Genomic DNA, 18,401 nt, shown 5'->3' with positions numbered 1-18,401 from the left:
CCACTCTAAAATACTATCATAAAGGTGTAGGTGTAAATGATTCATTATGTATACTTCTTCTTTTCACCTTTCCCCCCAACTGAATATTTTATCGTTTAAATGTACATCTTTTTTTTTTTTTTTTTTTTACATGGTTGGCTTAAGGTGTCCCTTTCTAACAAGCACATAGCTCCCACTGGACGCTGTGCATTCAAAGAGAAATGTGTCCTGCGTGCACATTTTAAATGTAAATGAAACATCATCCTCGGTTTTGATTGGTGCCCTGCAAAGAGACTCTCTGGCGGTATAGAATAAAGAGAGTGAGCCAACAGCCTGCCCTGCAGTTTTTTTTTTTTTTTTTTTTTTTCCAATTTCTCGGGAGAATATGTAGGCGCCTTGTTTTTCTACACCTCTGCATAGTATTCCACAGAACTCCCTGGAGACACAGCTCAGTCTGACAGACAGCTGTACTGTTGCTCGTCTCCCAGGCGTCATCCATCCAGCCTCAAATATACTGAATCTATCTGACCACTTCTGACTCCAGTATTTCAGGGTAGGGTACGATGGACTGGCTCATGTGGGGGATAAATGTTTTGAGGACATCACTTCTCTGAGAAGCTGCTGCCCCCCCCCCCCCATCCACTCGTCCAACTCTTGTTCTATCACATTTGAGCGTCTCATTTGGTCCCTACAGCGAATCTCACCATGACAACGTTTGACTTCTCGGATATAGAGGCGTTTTTGGACTGCCACCCAGATCTCTTCGAGGAGTACCTCGTTCGGAAGGCGAAATGTGATCAGGTAAGCAGATGGTTGAAGGAGCATCAGCCGTCGAAAGTGTCCACAGCCGAGGAGAGGCGCGGCGCTGCCAGGGACCCGCTTTGGCCGACCAACCCGGACGGGCTCCGGCGCAGATCGTCCCACATGGAGCTGCGACGGAACTTCGCCCGGTCCAAAGCCACCACCACACACCGGACCTACGACGAGCATGTGAGCCTGAGCGAACACGAGTCGCAGTCCAGCATGAGGCGCCGTGCGCTCCTGCGTAAAGCCAGCTCTCTGCCTCCGACCACCGCGCACATCCTGAGCGCTCTGCTGGAGTCCAGGGTCAACGTGCCCCAATACGCGTCCAGCGCCATCGACTACAAATACAGGCTTAAGGAAACCAACGAGAGGGAGTTTTTCTTAGAGTTAGTGAAGGACATCTCCAACGACTTGGACCTGACAAACCTCAGTTATAAGATCCTGATCAACGTGTGTATCCTGGTGGATGCAGACAGGTGTTCGCTTTTCCTTGTGGAGGGACCCGCGCACAAGAGGACACTGGTGTCCAAGTTCTTTGATGTGCACTCAGGCACCACTGTCAGACCATCCTCAAGCACACTGAACTCCAATGAAGTGCAGGTGCCGTGGGGAAAGGGTATCATTGGTTATGTGGCAGAGCACGGAGAAACTGTAAACATCTCAAACGCATATGAGGTAAATGTGAGCCTGGTTTGCATTTGTATGTTATTTGCATTTTATTATGCTGTGACAAAAGTTTGTGCAGGAGGATTTAGAGGGAGCAAAGCTGCGGATAATCGATTGGTGAAGGGGTCAGCCCTGTGTTTTTTCACCAATGAGAGGGAACTTGATCATAAACGGTCAACCCCTTGATGGCATGAAAAGCACTTTACACTTTAATCAGTTATCTCTGAAGTTTCTCGAAGGGGTCGCTCAACTCAAAGAAATGGAGAAAAGACAAGCAATTAGCTCAGTCATGTCATAATAATAATGATTAAAAAAAGAGAAAAACTCTGTAATAGTCAAAGAAAGAGGAAGGAAAGCAAGCGTTATAATCCTCGCAGCTTCCCACAAGTCAGATCTGGTCTTACCAGTTGTGCTCCACATCATTATATCATGGCCCTGGGCTGCTTGGGAGGCTAAGGCAACATGATGATGCAGATCCCCCTGAGGTCTATTACTGCAATAGTGTAGATATGTGTCAGGGAGGGGTATTATAGTTTCTGCCTATAGTAAAAACGAGGGGCCTCCTGCAGAGCCCTGAAGTGAAATAGCCAAGAATCACACGTAACTATTGCTGCTTGATTGTAGCTGACACAAGCACGTAAAACATGGCGATGCAGGGCATTTCCTGGCCACAATGTGTATGCCTGTATGTGTGATATGTGTTTTTTTATGACTGCTGTTCCAGGATCACCGCTTCAGTGATGAGATAGACAAGTTAACAGGCTACAAGACTCAGTCCATCCTCTGTATGACCATCTGTAACAGCGATGGAGAAGTCATCGGTGTCGTACAAGCAATCAACAAAAATCCCATGGGCACCCCGTTTACTGAGGATGATGAGAAGGTGAGGATCCGGTATGTCTCTCAGCTGAAGAAAGCATTCATCAGATCCATGTTACTGGAGGATTTTCACAATCTTGTGTATTTTATTGGCTGTTTATCATCTTCAACATGATTGGAGTTGGTTTGACCATTAAGGGCATTTTAGAGATGGAGTTAAAATTGGATTCTTGTGGAGAATCGTGTATCCCTTTTCCATCACACACACACACACACACACACACACACACACACACACACAGCCGTGCAGCTAAAAACACTGCTTGTACTGTGAATCTTCTTAATGGCTGTGGAGAGGGGCAAAGTGTTCCCTCGGAAGCAAAATACCAGAAAAATGGAGAGAGGAGGTCAACTTCTTACTCGAGTGAGAAACATTAAATATGTCTGGCTGTGTAATATATATGCACACTTAGTTAGCACATTTTGAGTGGATGCACTTTCAATTGCTCCCTGAGCAATCACTTGAGATGGGTGCACTATAGATTATGCATGTTTACAGGTCCTCTGCTTATGATGAAAAAATAATGTATTAGACTTTATCCTTTCTTGGTGCACTGCAATGGCAGGGTAGGAGCAGCACTTTTTTTTTTTTTAAGCGTACAAATACATGGGAAAATGAAAATGAGCTCAATCTTGAATCTTACATCTTGTGTATCATACAATCGGAAAGCAATGGCTCCCAGTTTAAGTATGTGTCAGTGCAATAAAAAAGTAAAAGAGCTCATTCGACTCACACTGGGTAAACACATCTGCAAGAAAAATGTAAGAAAAACACAAGCAGACAGATACTGGTGTAAAATATCCTTATTGTTAGCAAACATCAAGATAGTTCATGTTTATCCTTCTTTGCAGTTCGGCTGCACTGAAACGCAAGAGTTTCTCCACAAGGTGGCAGAATAAAGTTGAGGAAAATCATTTGTTCTTATGGTGTTTTGAGGCCTCCACTTCAAAGAAAATCAACAGAGTTTGGGGTTTGCAGTAATTTGGGCTTTTTTTTAATGATTTTGCTGCATGTGAATCTAAAAGAAAACTCTAAATAAAGCTCAAGCCAAGCAGGAGCTACTTTTGAGCAACAAAGACGCTTAAAATAGAAAGACACATCTTGATCTGCCAGCTTATCCAGACATTTTAGGGCCCTTGATGTCTTTCTAAATGCCTTCGGTCTCTAAATCAATACTTCATTAACAAGGAATCTATTTAAGCTAAATGTGTGGAGAAAAGCAGCTAACACCATCATGACCTTCTACCCACATGCTTTATTTTTCTCTTACCCAGTTTTAAACCCTTTTATTTAGCATACAAATAACTGTCATTTAGGACTTATGCATGCTTTTCACCATTTTTTTGTGCTTTTACTCAGGTACTGCAGATGTATCTGCCATTCTGTGGAATATCGATTTCCAATGCCAAGTTGTTTTCAGAGTCTCGCAAGGAGTATGAAAGGAGCAGGGTAAGAGAATGTTAACAGTGCAATTACAAAGAGATGTTTCTTTTATAGCCACTGGAAAATTAACAGTAATATTAGAATTATTATGCTTAATTAAAAACATACGGATAAGAGCAATAGAATTTCACTGGAGACACATCAGCGTGCCCTACATTTACAGTAGCTTTTCATTCCTCAGTAGTTTTCATAAAAGTGTTTCCACTGAAGAGATTTCACAGCTGACAAAACCTTTCTGCTGCGTTCTTCACCGACACTGTGCAGCAAACATAAGTCACTGGTGTCCCTTCTCGTGGCCACAGGCCCTGCTGGAGGTGGTCAACGACCTGTTTGAGGAGCAGACTGACCTGGAGAAGATTGTCAGGAAGATCATGCAGCGAGCGCTGACCCTGCTGCAGTGTGAGCGCTGCTCCGTGCTTCTCCTCGAAGACATCGACTCTCCTGTGAGATCTTTATCAGCTTTCAGGTTTTTCCTGCCCCTTAGATGTATTTACTTGGCAATTTTTCCATTACGGCATGCGACCTTCCTCACGCATAACCCTCTCCGTTGCTAACTGGTGTTGTTGCTGATGATACATGTGTCTTCTATAGGTCGTCAAGTTCTCCAAGACGTTTGAGCTCATGTCTCCGCTGTGCAACATGGACCATGACATCAGGTGAATGCAGGGGGGGAAAATAACAATGTACTCAAGTTCTGCACTTTACATTTCAGGGGCAAGTTTTGTACTATTTACTTCCCTACATTTGTTTGATCACTTACATCATGTTGCACGTTCAGATTAATGATACAAAATATAATCAACATATAATTTATGTTGTTGTATTATGGATAAGATGAGATGATCCCCAGGGTGAAATTCACAAGCTACCCAGCAGGATATATAGTAAAAAAAATAGTTCCACCATTAACAGCTGCAGCATTAAGGTAATGCATGTGTTAATTCATCAGTAATTATAATTCAATAATGTTATATACTTAAGTATGAAATGGGCCATTCTGCATAATGAATACTTGGAGTTTTACAGAAGAAAAATTTTGAAAGCAGGACTTTTACTTCTAACAGAGTATTTCCACATTGCAGCGTTGTCATTCTTCCACCACTGAGTAAAGAGACATTATGAAAAAGACCCTGGCAGACAGACTGATTATTGATTCATGATAGTTATTATGAGGATTATTATTCTAGGGGGATATTAGGGGGATGGCAGCACACCCCATAAATGGATAGACTCAGTATTTACTGCAGGCACTTAAACGTGCAACACAAGATGTTGCACGTTTAAGTGCCTGGACTTGACTTGTGTTTCCTGTTTGTGTTACTGGCCACATCAGCATGGAGAAGCTATCATGCTCTGATTGGCTGATCAATAACAGCATTGCTGAGCTGGTTGCTTCCACTGGACTGCCTGTTAACATCAGCGACGTGTGTCAGGACCCACGCTTTGATGCTGAGGTGTGTACACAGTGGTCTCCCTGTTAGACTTATTACAGCTCACACAAATGCATGGACACATACACACTTGTGACAACAACGAGAAGACACTGATACACACCACGAACACCAAAAAGTACAGTAGTTGTTAAGTACTCTGGAACACAGGTGAATTTTCATGTGTGACATGATGCCAGAATGTTACTGTAAACGGATTTAAAGCCACATATAGAGTGTTATTTTTCAGTGTTTGTATCTGATGTATATTAATTAATTTTCCAGGTATAGAAAGAAAAAAGGTGGGCCCAGACCAGTAAAAGAAGCATAAACTGTTCTCAGTCTGCCTCCATTGTCACTGTCTTCTCTTTCCAGGCGGATCAGGCCTCAGGGTTTCACATCAGATCAGTGTTATGTGTCCCCATCTGGAATCGAACTCATCAGATAATTGGTAGGTTTAGCAGAAATAATCAATTTGTCCTCACTGAGGAACCAGTTTCCATGTTGCAGTCAATGAAGTATGTGTGTTTTCTACAGGCGTCGCACAAATTCTCAATCGCCTGGACAGGAAGACCTTCAATGACGCAGATCAGAGGCTGTTTGAGGTTCGATTTTTTAAATTCTGATTACAGCTGTTCCATCAAAACTTTAAGTCTTCACTGTTGCATTGGACACACATGATGGCAGATATTTTAGCTGTTTGCTTTTGTCTTTGTGTGCAGGCATTTGTGATATTCTGTGGACTTGGAATCAACAACACTATGATGTACAATCAAGTTAAGAAGACATGGGCCAAGCAGTCAGTAGCACTGGATGTAAGAGCTGCAGCATACTGACTGCAACAAGCTTTGACTTTTTCTTATTGCATTTTCTCTTATTCTCTTACTCCATAATTCTTGTCTTTTTCATAATGTGACATTCAAATTATGAAAATAACACAGAGGTAAAAATACAATATGAAGTTTCTGTAACAGAAATACATCACCCAATACCTACCAGTCCATTCAAAGCTCTTGATTGGCCTACCATGAATGTATTTCATTCCATTTCATTAAAACATGCACCAAATAAGCTATGTCTATAAAAAAAATAAATGTATGTATGTATAAATTACAAAAACTACATTTATATGAAATTGAACTAGTTTATTTAACAACCACTGAGACTACTGAACTGAACTTTGTATGAGCTTTGCTTTGAAATGGACTAGCAAACTTGATGTGCAACAGATACATTTCCATACATTTTACCCATTTTGTTCAGCTAAAAACACATCAAAACTATCTACAATCACAATTCCAAAAAGTTGGAATGCAGTGTAAAACATAAATAAAACAGAATGTGATCATTTTGCTAATATATACTCAACTGAAAACATATTTAATGTTTTACTTCATCAACTTCATTGATTTGTGTAAATAAATATATATAATTTGATGCAGCCACACATTTCAAACAGGGGTTTGCAAGTGACTCAGAATAATAAACCTTAAAATAATAGGAGCCCTAAACATCTATTCAGAATGAGCGTATGAGAAAATAATGACGAGCGATGGTGTCACTGATTAATGCAAACCTGAACACAAGCACTTCACGTTCATTAGTGTCTCCATCTGCGTTCTGCTCCACTGCCCGGTGTCTAACCTGAGCAGTCACATGATCCTCAGCAAACACGCTTCTGCTTCTCTACCATCAATATTTTATCTGCTTTCAATAATTCATGATAAATACATGTGCCAGTCTGCTCACCTCTCATCAAAGGCAACACACACTCTTGTATTTCTGTCACATAATCTTCGCTGTTCTTTTAAGCACCTGATGGATTTTTCTTTCTGTGGGGAGACATGAAAAACAACAACAAATCAAGGCTGCAGCCATGGAGTCAACACTGGAGGGGATTAAATGTGGCTAGGGTGCTAGAGGTCCTTAAAATATTTAGAAATTCACAAACACATTCCTAAAAGTGTGTTGTATTATATTGCTCTTATCTAGTCATGATTATGATCAGCAGTGCATGGTTGCCTGTTGTAGCGTTCCATGTTTTTGAATTCATGTTTTTTATATCAATATATTTGTTGCAGGGCCATATTATAATTACGACCCTGCAACATATTGGCTTCAAAAGCAGAGGTGTGCTGTCAGTTCTCCGGATTATGTAACAAGATAAGCAGGAAAGTCTAAATTTTTGGAACATATTGACATGTTGTCTTTTTCATTGGTCTTATTTAATTTAGGATTCTCACCTCATTAGCATTCGATCAGCATCAGAATACGTTTTCTATGTCTATGTCTGAGTGTTTTACATGATTTTTTTTTTTCAGATGTTGTCCTACCATGCAACCTGCTCCAAGGTAGAAGTTGACCGACTCAAGGTAATCCTCAGGGAGGATTCATATTCATATCACCACTGTACTAACTTTACTAAAACCCTGATGCCTGTGAGTGTTTGAAGGTGAAGTGTAATTTTCAAACTGTCTGCAGTGTGATTTAGTGCTCTGCTTTCTCCCTCGTTGGCACTCTGTGAGTGACAGCTCTGTCCTCTCCCCTTAAGGCAGCTAAGATCCCCCTGAGCAGTGAGTTAGGCATCGATGAGTTTCACTTCAACGACTTCTCTTTGGACAATGACGCCATGATCACCGCGTCACTGCGGATGTTTCTGGAACTTGGCGTTGTCCAAAAGTTTAAAATTGACTATGAGGTGAGGAACTGGAATATGTCCTGTAATGTCAGGTGTCCACAGTGTATATATAAACATAAATATGTATATGTGGATATCTCCCGTGTGTCTTCTTGTAGGTTTTGTGCCGCTGGCTTCTGACTGTGAGGAAAAACTATCGAACTGTGGCATATCATAACTGGAGGCATGCCTTCAATGTGTCGCAGTGCATGTTTGTCATGATCACAGTAAGTTTCAAGATGCATCTCGTCAAGTCAGATTTTTGTGCATTGCCTTTAATGAGCCTGTTAAACCCTGCAATCCTCTCTGTGGGTCAGTCAGTACACACTCTGTTCCAACACAGAACTTTGTTTGAAATTCTATCAAATATGTCAGGTTGAATTTAAGGGAAATCATCCAAACTTAACAAATGATCAAAAGTCCCTCAGGTTTAAAAAAGTGCTGCCCTGTCCAATTCGTGCCATCCCATTGTATCCTGTTATGTCCAATCATTCTATCCTATCCCAACCAATTGCACCCTATGATATCCTATTATATTGTATCCTATTGTATCCCATCCTATCCTGTTCCATCATATCCCATGTCATCTCATCCTATCACATCCCATTGTATCCCGTCCTATTGTATCCTATCCTATCCTATCCTATCCTATCCTATCCCAGTGAGTGTCATCACTGACTGATAAGTGGATGGATAGAAACATGACTATCTGCTTTGCTTTTTGCAGACAGCCAGTTTCCAGGATGTCCTGTCAGACGCAGAGATACTGGCACTGATGGTCGGTTGTCTGTGTCATGACTTGGACCACAGAGGAACCAACAACGCATTTCAAGCCAAGTGAGTGACCCAAGCCAAAACTACGACCATGAACAGGTGTCTTATCGATGGCTGAAAGTTTCACTGCTCCATTTTTCCTGCAGGACAGGTTCTGCTCTGGCTCTGCTCTATGGAACGTCAGCCACTCTGGAGCATCATCACTTCAACCATGCAGTCATGATCCTACAAAGCGAGGTCAGAAAAATATTTCCCATACGGTTATCATGCTCAAGGAATCACGAGGTTTACTGTTTGCTGCAATGGTTAAGTTTTCCTTTTCGTTAGATGTTCTTCTTTTTCTTTTTCCTTGTATTGGGCTGTTTGAAAATGACGATAAAAATAAAATGGTGGAGGGACATGTGAGGTTGATGGGGGACCAAAGACATGAACCATAGACATTGCTGTATCTGTGCAATAATGGCTCATTCCACGTACCACAGCTTTAAGATAGTTTGCCACTAGATTACCAAATACACCCAACTCAGCAAGAACATACAAACACAACAACACAATACACAAATGTAAAAAAACCTATGGTTAACCTATGGTTAAAACCTAACCACGATTATCCATGACTACAGGTCTGATCCTTCAGAGCGCCAGGCTACCAAAAAGCCTCTGGTGTGTACTTTGAGCTTTGGGATGTGCTGAGCATAAACTTCCTGCTGGTAGGCAGCAGCAGTGACCACTAGTGATATTATGAGGCTGCTTAGTCTCAGGTGTGGATCAGTTTGATCATTAGGAACTGTGCCCTCTATTGATTTCTTTCAGCAGAGGACAGAGAAAGTCCATACACATTGCTAATTAACATTGATAAGGCAGATTCATTTGACAGTGAGCGATGACTTTACCAATGCATTGGCTGTAAGGAGACATTTTAGCCCCTATTACTCATCCCCGCCTGCTTTTGTGTATGTGCCTATTGTATGCTATTGTATTTTATTTTCTCACAGGGTCACAATATCTTTGCAAGCCTCTGCTCTAAAGAGTATAGCAACATGATGCAACTATTGAAGCAGGCAATTCTCTCCACAGACCTTACGTTGCACTTTGAGTAAGTGGTCTTTTTAATGGATTCAGAACTGAAGTAGTTCAAAAAGTATAACTGAAATAGACTTACAGATTATTGGATACATTCTTACATGTAATTGGAAGAGTGATCATTTAGATTTCTGTGTTATTACAAAGTTCTTGTGTGGTGAAAACCTTGGAGTCTATTCTTTTGCCTTTTAACATTTTCTGTATCCTTGACTGTCTCTTTGCATTGTAAGGCGCAGAACCAAGTTCTTTGAGTGTGTTCTGTCTGGAAAATTCAGCTGGACAGATGAAGGACACAGAGAAGTTCTCAGGTTTCTGTCGAAATAAAACTGTCCTCTGCCAAAATTATCACATTAAACTTTGAGGAGCAAAACAAGTAGCTAAAACTGAGCTTTGATGTCATCAACAGGTCCATGCTGATGACAGCGTGCGATCTGGGTGCCGTTACTCGTCCTTGGAAGATATCCAAACAGGTCTGAGTCCCTATCACAAGGTTACTCACATCTGTGCTTTCATGTTTGGGGCTTAGAGGTGTAAAGATATAGGTGGAATTCAGTAAAAAAGGGACCTCTTTTCATGCTGACAGGTTTAGGCTCCAGAAATTAGCTTGTTCTCCCTGAAAAATACTAGAATGTTCTGCGTCAAATCAAATTTAGCATAAAATATAGCAAAGTGAATGCATCCTCTTGCTTTAAGCCCATGTTTTACATTACATTTTACATGTTACATCATTTAGAAAAATAGTGAAATAATAATGGCTGGCATTTATGTCCCAAGGTTGCAGAGCTGGTGACGAGTGAATTCTTTGAACAAGGTGACAGAGAGAGGTCTGAGCTGAAGTTGACCCCGGCGGTAAGTAAGCAAGCTTTCACAGTCTTGCACTATGATTTTTCTCTAGCACACACATTTCTCTCTCGTACTGTGTTGCCAGCAAACACTCAAACCATGCCCTTAATGACCATGATGAATGACAGAAGATTGGCATCTCTCCGTAGGCCATATTTGACCGCAATCGCAAAGATGAACTACCTGCCTTACAGCTGGAGTGGATAGATGGGATATGTAAACCCCTTTATCAGGTACCTTGATGTCTAAAGTTAAACTTTTACTGTGTCATTTTAAAAATAGCACAAAAAAACATTATTTTAGAGTGTGATTATCAACTGCACTCTCCTGTGTCTCCTCCCAGGCACTGCTGAAGCTGAACAGGAAGTTGCAGCCGATGGTTGATGGGATAGATGCCAATCGAAATAAATGGCAGGACCTCTGCTCGTCCTATCAGCAGACCCGCAGAGCCTCGCTGCCCAATCAGAGCGCTGATTTAGATCACAGTCCTGAGCCCCGTGAAGACAAAGAAACCAATCAACACTCAGACTCCACAGAGACTTTGAAGCTAGTTGAAAACACTAAATTTGAGTCAAAGTGCAGTCATGATGCGAGCTGCAGAGTGAACAAAGGTTCCTGTGATGATAAACCAGCATCAACTGGCAACATAACGTCTGCGAGAAAGAAGTAAAACAAGCTTTATGTGTAGGTTTATCTGTTAATGGCTAACGTGGTACTGTTCCCTGTGATTTTCTAAAACATGCACTACCCTGAAAAGGATTTTTAAAAATCTGGGTAAATTAAATGCATTTCATCTGCTGAGCACATTGGTTCTCCCAAGTGTCACTGTGTTAAACTCAGGAGCGTGAATAATTCCTGTTGGTCAAACCCTATTTAAAGGGCAGTTTCCCATCTATCTATCTATCTATCTATCTATCTATCTGGAAGCTTTTCATTGCTGAGTTGTATAAGAATGAGAGACTACTGTTGAAACCAAAGAGGGCCACTTATTACTGTAATGTTTTGTAATGGGAACTGCCTCAAAGCCACAAGCCCATTAGAATGCCTTTACAAAACTAAAAGGAATCACTGTGATTTCTCTGTCACATTAATTGCCATTTTGAATGTAGACCGGAGCATGATCTTGTTCCTGAATGTGTCTCACTGATAGGCTGTCTTACCTCAGTTGCAAATCCTTTGACTGCATGGCATTATTGTCAATGTTTGTCGGTTAACTGAGGCTTCGGCCGTCAGCTTGTTCTGTGGTTTGCATGCATGTGTCATACCAGTGATGTACATTGTCGCATTTACGTTAAAATCTTGTATATATAGGTGAGGAATGAGGCAAATAAGTGAGAAAGGCCAAATGTTGGTGTGTTGATTTTGTAAGGAAGGTCACTGACAAACTCCTCAGGCTGACTGCGTGCCGTGTGCATGTGTGAGTGCAACCCCCTAATTCCTTAAAAAAAAAAAAACGATGACACAGAGGAAATCAAATGGTTTTGTCTTATGAGTCTGAAAGTAACCTCCTGTCAAAGTACAGTTTGAGTTTTTTGGAATATTTTTTGTTTGTGCAACTTACATTAATTCCTTATTTCTTGGCTGAGTGTGACAAACACATGCCATGTTCATAAATATATAAATGTTATCAAAAGCCTGATTTGTTCTCCCTCTACATCTGTGTAACTGTTATTGCTAAGCTAATGAGTGCAATGTATCATAGTAAACCCTCAGGATGTGAGTGATGACTCCATACATATGCATTAGCAGGGCAATGTGAGGCTAAATTCATTGTTCAATATATCTTTAAACTGCACACAGCAGCATGAAAAACATCCATGAGATTGTCTCACTCACTTTGTAGGAAGGAAAAGTTCTCCAAAAGCTGAAGTATGCCTTTAGAAACCTTCAGATCTGTACATAAAGTATTTACAAATCACAGAAATAGAAGTTTCAAGCTTCTTATAAAGCGAAGTGTGTATACATGTACCCATTTGTTTCTGTTGTTTGAGGTTCATCACAGTGGTTTGTTCTGACTAGGCCGCATGCTGATTATGTTGAAACTGCATGTATCATGTTGGATGTTGACACCAGACATTATCTCGATGCCTTTGACTGCCCTATGAGATTTGCTTTGCATGAAATCCCTCCAAGGGAAAAACTAAGTGTTGTTATGTAAGAATATTGTTGCTGCACTATTGTTGTTGAGAACAGATAAAGATTTCTATTTTCGATCACAGACTGTACCAAAATTATACATTCATTATTTTTCATACACCGGACTCTATATTTATGTACAATTGGCATTTTCTCCTGCTATTTATAGACTGTCCACTAAAAATACATTCTGAGAGAAGACACGAGAGAGCTGCACTTCAGATAAAAGGGAGTGGATCGATCTCCAGCTGGTTACGTGAATAAAACGCTGTGGCATGGAAGCTGATCATTCGTTGTAATTTGTGGTTTATACATTTATGTAACAAAAGTTATTGGAGCTTTCAACGACTATTGTTCACGATTACTGTAGGAGGCAGTAGATGACGGAAAGTGTCATGAAAAACTGTCACATTCATACTGATAAGGGCGCATAGAGAATGACTGCAGCTGGACTCACAAACATAAAATACAGGGACATGCTGAGTGAAGTGAAGAAGCTACTCTCCTAAAATACACCAACAACTTCAGTTCACGTGATGATTAAACCAAATGCAGTGAGAGATGTGTGGAGAGGTCTGTGACAGACTGCAATCCTCGCAGACACAGCAGGTTATTTGTACCAAGCAACTCTGTAGATATTGTTCAATAACACACATCAATCAGATGTCCACATCTGCTCACTGTGTGCTGATTTGTGGTGTTTGTTATTACTGATTATCACAAGTTGGAAATAGCTTTTCTTATTTCTTTCAGTTGATGTGCAAGAGAAGAATAAGTGTGATGCAAGGCATCAAAGCTGAAATGTTTGTGTCATACTTGAATCCCTGTGGATATGGATATAGATAGCTTTTTGTGACTGAAATACAGTCGTTGCATCTCTGATGCTCTGCAGTCTTGTGATTGCACCATCTGCTTGGAATAGCTCAAGAACAGAGTGCAGAGCAAAAATCTTTTTGTTCTTTCTATTAGATAATACTCATAAAAATGTTAACAAGCACTTTGTAAGTCATCTCATCGTGGATCTAAAAACAACAAAGTGCATCTGTGAGCAAGAGATTAACAGTGAGAAAAAACACAAAATGATGCTTAAGGTGAACCCATCCAGGGAGAAGAGTCCAGCAAAGCGCAGCCACAGCCTCACAGAGAGCACATTGTCGGGAGAATCTTTACATATTCATACAGTCTCTTTTAAATCCCGTTATTCATCTGTGGAGAGTGTTTGATGTTGGTTTTAATAAGGCAGCGAGGTGAGGCAACAGTAGCAGCAGCAGAAGTGTGTAAAACTCAGTGCAGCTCGACGCACATGCAGCCGCCAGCTGCCGAGCCATCGCCAGAGCCGGGCCTTAATCTATAATTTAACATGGATTGAGTTTATTCTCCTCAGGGTCGATGATCAGGGGAGAGCCGGATGGAGAGAGGAGGGAGAGCCTTCCAACCTCATTTTTGATACAGGGCCTGGCTCTGCCACAGTCTTTGATCTCTCTCACTCTCTGTCTCTTCACTGCTGTTTTTTCCCCCTGTTTTATCTCCCTCACACACAGGCACAATGTCTTTCGCTCCTATTCAGTCTGACGTACAGCACGATATGCACACAGTGACAATCAGATGCAGAGCACTAAACGCCTGGGTGAAAAACGAACTCCCTGGAGAGACTTGTGTAACGTTTAATGATCTCTAAGATATTCATACACCTTGTTTGAGTCATTTGTTATGAGTCGGAGGCTGAAAATAGAAACTAAAGCATCAGTGATAATGTCTGGGAATGAATTACAGTGAAGTGCAAACGTCATCACAGTAATGAAATCACTCTTTACTACCGCTTTGTAAATGGAGAGGAAATATCCTGTACCCATTTTTAGAAATTAGACTGTGGCAAGCAAAGCCATGCAAACGTACCGATGAGAAGCACACTATGAATATTATAACATACTCTCAATATAATGGTAATGTACCAGGAATACAGTTATTTGCCTCATGATTACTTATTTTATTACGTGCATGTATATTTTATGATACTGAAGCTCTGTTATGGGTATTTCATTTTAAATATAACTCTTTTGGTTTGATGGCTTCAGTAATCACATATTCACCAGCACATCATGAAGGTTAGAGCTTGAACACAGTCAACAGGAGACTTCAGGCCAGATTTAAAAAAAAAAAAAAAAAGCATGGTCTGGGTGGCTTTTCCTTGTTCACTTCTCTAAAGGTATACTGATGATTGGTTTAAATACTAATGGTTTTACTCGCCTTTCATTTCATTTTGGCATGCATTTACCACATTTATTGTAAACATCTGCTTGTATTAATCATGCACACAAACTTGAAAGCAGGAGTATTAGCAAAATTGAACCACAGCTGACAAAATGATCTTACCCCGATGTCCATTTAGCAGCTGTTCTGGAGCTTTTGATCATCCACATCAGCAAAATAGCTCTTGCTGTAAGTAAATTGCTTTAATACTCACCTGCCTGTGAAAACTCTCTACAGTATGTGAACAAATTCTGTCTTCGTTTTATTCTGTTTATGCCAGCTGCCACCAGACTCCATAGCTTTTTTTTTTTGGTCAATATATGTGTGGTTGAACAGATGATTTCTTACTGGCCAGGTGAGGATTCCCAATAGATCAAACTGTCTGATTGTTGCAATAGAACATGTGCTTTAAGAGATTATGGTTTGCAGTTTGTACCATATGAGACAAACCAGAACCAGCAGGAGCTTTAATCATAGCTCAAGTGACAGAGGAATTAACCACAGTTTCATCAGTGGGCTCCAGATGGTGTTATTCAGAACCAAAACTCGCACATAAGAAGCGAGGGACACTGTCATTATACACTGAGTTTTAACTTTGTGATTTACTGAGGACATGAACAAAGCTGTTCTTCATGCCTGAGTGCGCCAGAGAAAACCACGGCCAGCTCAAAAACAAGCCTTTGAACATTTACAGCTCAGCTTTATTTCATTCTTCCTCTGACTCTGGGTCATGAGATAAGGTGTACAGAACAGATGCTCATGCTTGATTATCCTGACAGATAAATCAAGATATACTCTACTGTTTAACCTTTGGACCAACTGCTGTAGTCAGTCAGCACCACCTGCCTTGATGAGGCTTATAAGAGATGAAAAATGCCTGAAACCCTTTGGACAAAGTGGAAAATCTGCCCTGCAATGACCACGGCTTGTTGTGTATCCCATGTGGAAAGACTCAGACTTGTGCGCTACAGGCTTGTGTCGACTCTCCAACTGCTGTTTTAAAATCAGGCAGTCTTTGAGATACGTGTCTTATTTGAAGGTGCTCTCTCTCAGCAGTCACATGATGATGCCACAGACTCAGCGGAGATTGGTGCGTGTTCTCTCTTTGCCATTTACTGCACTGCCTTGTCTGGCTGTCTGTCATAATCAAAGCATCCTCAGTGTTATGACATGGAGATGAATAATTGATTCATGCAGGCAGCTCACTGGTTATGTAATAGTCGACCCAGTGAAGCGTCAGTCGACGCTCTAGTCTGACACTGTGCCGTAAGTAAAGACAAAAATGTTACGACAACTTGTTGATATTTGTTGTGCGTGTATTTAAATGTCATATTTCATCAGATTGGTGCGATTACAATGCACGCTTAATGAATATGGGGATGTTAAAGACAGAACGATACAGTTTTCATTTTCTCAGTGCAGCAACAACATCAAATCCCTCTCCTCAAAGATGTAGATTTAGACTGGAAGTGTTTTAAAGCAAACAATGGCAACGGCAAACAACCTCTCACATAAAGATTTTACTAAGACATCTGAGTGGGCGTTAAATAAAAGATGGACTGTATTATGCAAGTGTTTTTTGAATTCACATTTCCAGATTTGATTAATTTAGGATTTTTTCTAAAAAGTCCTTCCCAGAATCATTATTTCTTTTTTTTTTTTTTTTTTTTTAAAAATCATTATCTGAATATCTTTGAGTTGTGACTTGTGGGACTTATGAAGACTTTGTCTAGGGCTCTGCAAATCTGTGGTGGCTGTTTTCACGATTTTATCACCTTTAAAAGACCGAACAATTAATCGAGTAATTGAGAAAATAATCAGACAGAAGCACAATGAAGATTATTGATAGTTGCAGCCCATAACATCATCATTTCTTAAAACCTCAGCAGAGCCAGATGAAAGATTTACATATGGACACAAAAGCATTTCAAACATTAACATACTCGATGCATTAATATAGTCAGGACTGAAGAACTATGTGGTAAATATTTCTGAATAGGCTTATTAAAAAAGCTGCTATGTGATATTTTGTTTGGTTTTGCCTCCCTCGAGTGGTGAATAAGTGTATTACTGGGGAGCAAGTGAGAAACGTTTCCAGTGCAAATCAAGTTGAATGGGAACTTGAAAATAACAAAAGTCGTAGATGTAGCCAAAAGTTCCACAAGCTATGTAACGCCCCACAACACAACTGAATTGCATTGTTGATATTGGCTGAATAAGATGACAAACTGACTTTTAAAGGGAAGAGGGAGAGCGAGAGTGAGTGAGAGAGAGAGAGAGAGAGAGAGAGAGAGAGAGAGAGAGAGAGACATAGAACATAAAGAGAGGGAGGAGTATGTGCTCTTGACCAATGCCATGGATTTGACCAGAGACTTAGAAAAAAAGGGAGGCGGTGCCCGGAGTATCCCCCTGTCCTGTTGACAGCTGGGAACGCCCCTCCTTGATGACAGGCCAGAGCTGGATTCTTTCAATGAAAAGCCCTTTGATAGTTGGCAGGAACTCCTCTGGTTTGGCTGAATGGCTGTCAGCTCTGTCAGGGTGATGGACGGGCGGGTGTTTCACCCCTGATAGAAACAAGCCCCTCCAGCGAGCCGCTGACTCTCAGAGAGCAGGACCTCTGCCAGTCAACTTCTAACCTCCTCCCAAACAGATGGAAACAACCACAACTAAGATGAAGGAGTGTAAAAATGGTGCAGCAAATAATTGCTAGTTACAGAAGCAAAGAATGAATGACGCTTGCTCCAGAAGTACAGCACAGAGGGTCATGTTTTCTTGGACATCTTTACCAACTATTAAACTTTTAGTCTTGTGAACACATCTCTAGACATGGATCAATGTCATAATATCAAATCAAGCTACAGAAATGAAGCTCTTTGGATTTCATTTGCAAATACTTTGAGTTACTTGTGTCGACTCTCCTGCAGGCAATCACTTCATTATTCAGCAAGGCCAGAGACACTTCTGTTTTTGCCTCCCTTCCTTTATGTATCGACTAAAAAACTGAATGTCTTTTATTTATGTGCTTGATTTTGTAGATATTTAAGTTTTTACTGTTTAAAAGTTACAAGTTAAGGTGAAAAGGTCACTCATCTCTGAGAGCCCCATTGTTATTGCAGTGTTAACTTGAATTGCAGCCCCTTAATGCACCATTATCAGTATGTGTTCCATGGCCGGCCCCACAAGCAGAGCAGCTCAGGTCCTCCCAACACTGAATCATCACTGTTTGCCTGTGAGACAAAATTCTAAAGCCTGCAAACATGTACACTGAGCTCAAATCCCAGCTCAGTCAGACAGCAGTATTTCTCTCTTTTCTGTCTCTTCATCCCTCTCCAACACACATACGCACACTCAGAATACATCAACTTGACTGTAATTGTTTATATTGACTTTAGCTTAGCCCTGAGCTTCATGGTATGAATCACTCCTCACCACCACC

At 40.8% G+C, this 18,401-nt stretch overlaps 1 protein-coding gene across 1 annotated transcript; it reads left to right on the top strand.

The window, feature by feature from the left end:
- The first annotated feature begins 684 nt into the window (after nt 1-684).
- On the top strand, nt 685-13,001 carry pde11al (phosphodiesterase 11a, like). Its single transcript, XM_076737244.1, has 20 exons — nt 685-1,458; nt 2,174-2,332; nt 3,689-3,778; nt 4,075-4,215; nt 4,364-4,428; nt 5,106-5,226; nt 5,578-5,653; nt 5,740-5,807; nt 5,925-6,017; nt 7,524-7,574; nt 7,754-7,900; nt 7,999-8,106; nt 8,607-8,716; nt 8,800-8,890; nt 9,649-9,749; nt 9,967-10,044; nt 10,143-10,206; nt 10,511-10,585; nt 10,729-10,812; nt 10,923-13,001. The coding sequence occupies exons 1-20, from the start codon at nt 685-687 to the stop codon at nt 11,247-11,249; spliced, it is 2,823 nt and encodes a 940-aa protein (XP_076593359.1). The 3' UTR covers nt 11,250-13,001.
- Nucleotides 13,002-18,401: the final 5,400 nt, after the last annotated feature.

Source organism: Chaetodon auriga, chromosome 8 (assembly GCF_051107435.1).
Source record: "Chaetodon auriga isolate fChaAug3 chromosome 8, fChaAug3.hap1, whole genome shotgun sequence".
In the NCBI taxonomy this organism is placed as follows: domain Eukaryota; kingdom Metazoa; phylum Chordata; class Actinopteri; order Chaetodontiformes; family Chaetodontidae; genus Chaetodon; species Chaetodon auriga.
The sequence above is the reverse complement of the archived record's forward strand: the minus strand, read 5'-3'. Positions and strand labels throughout refer to the sequence as shown.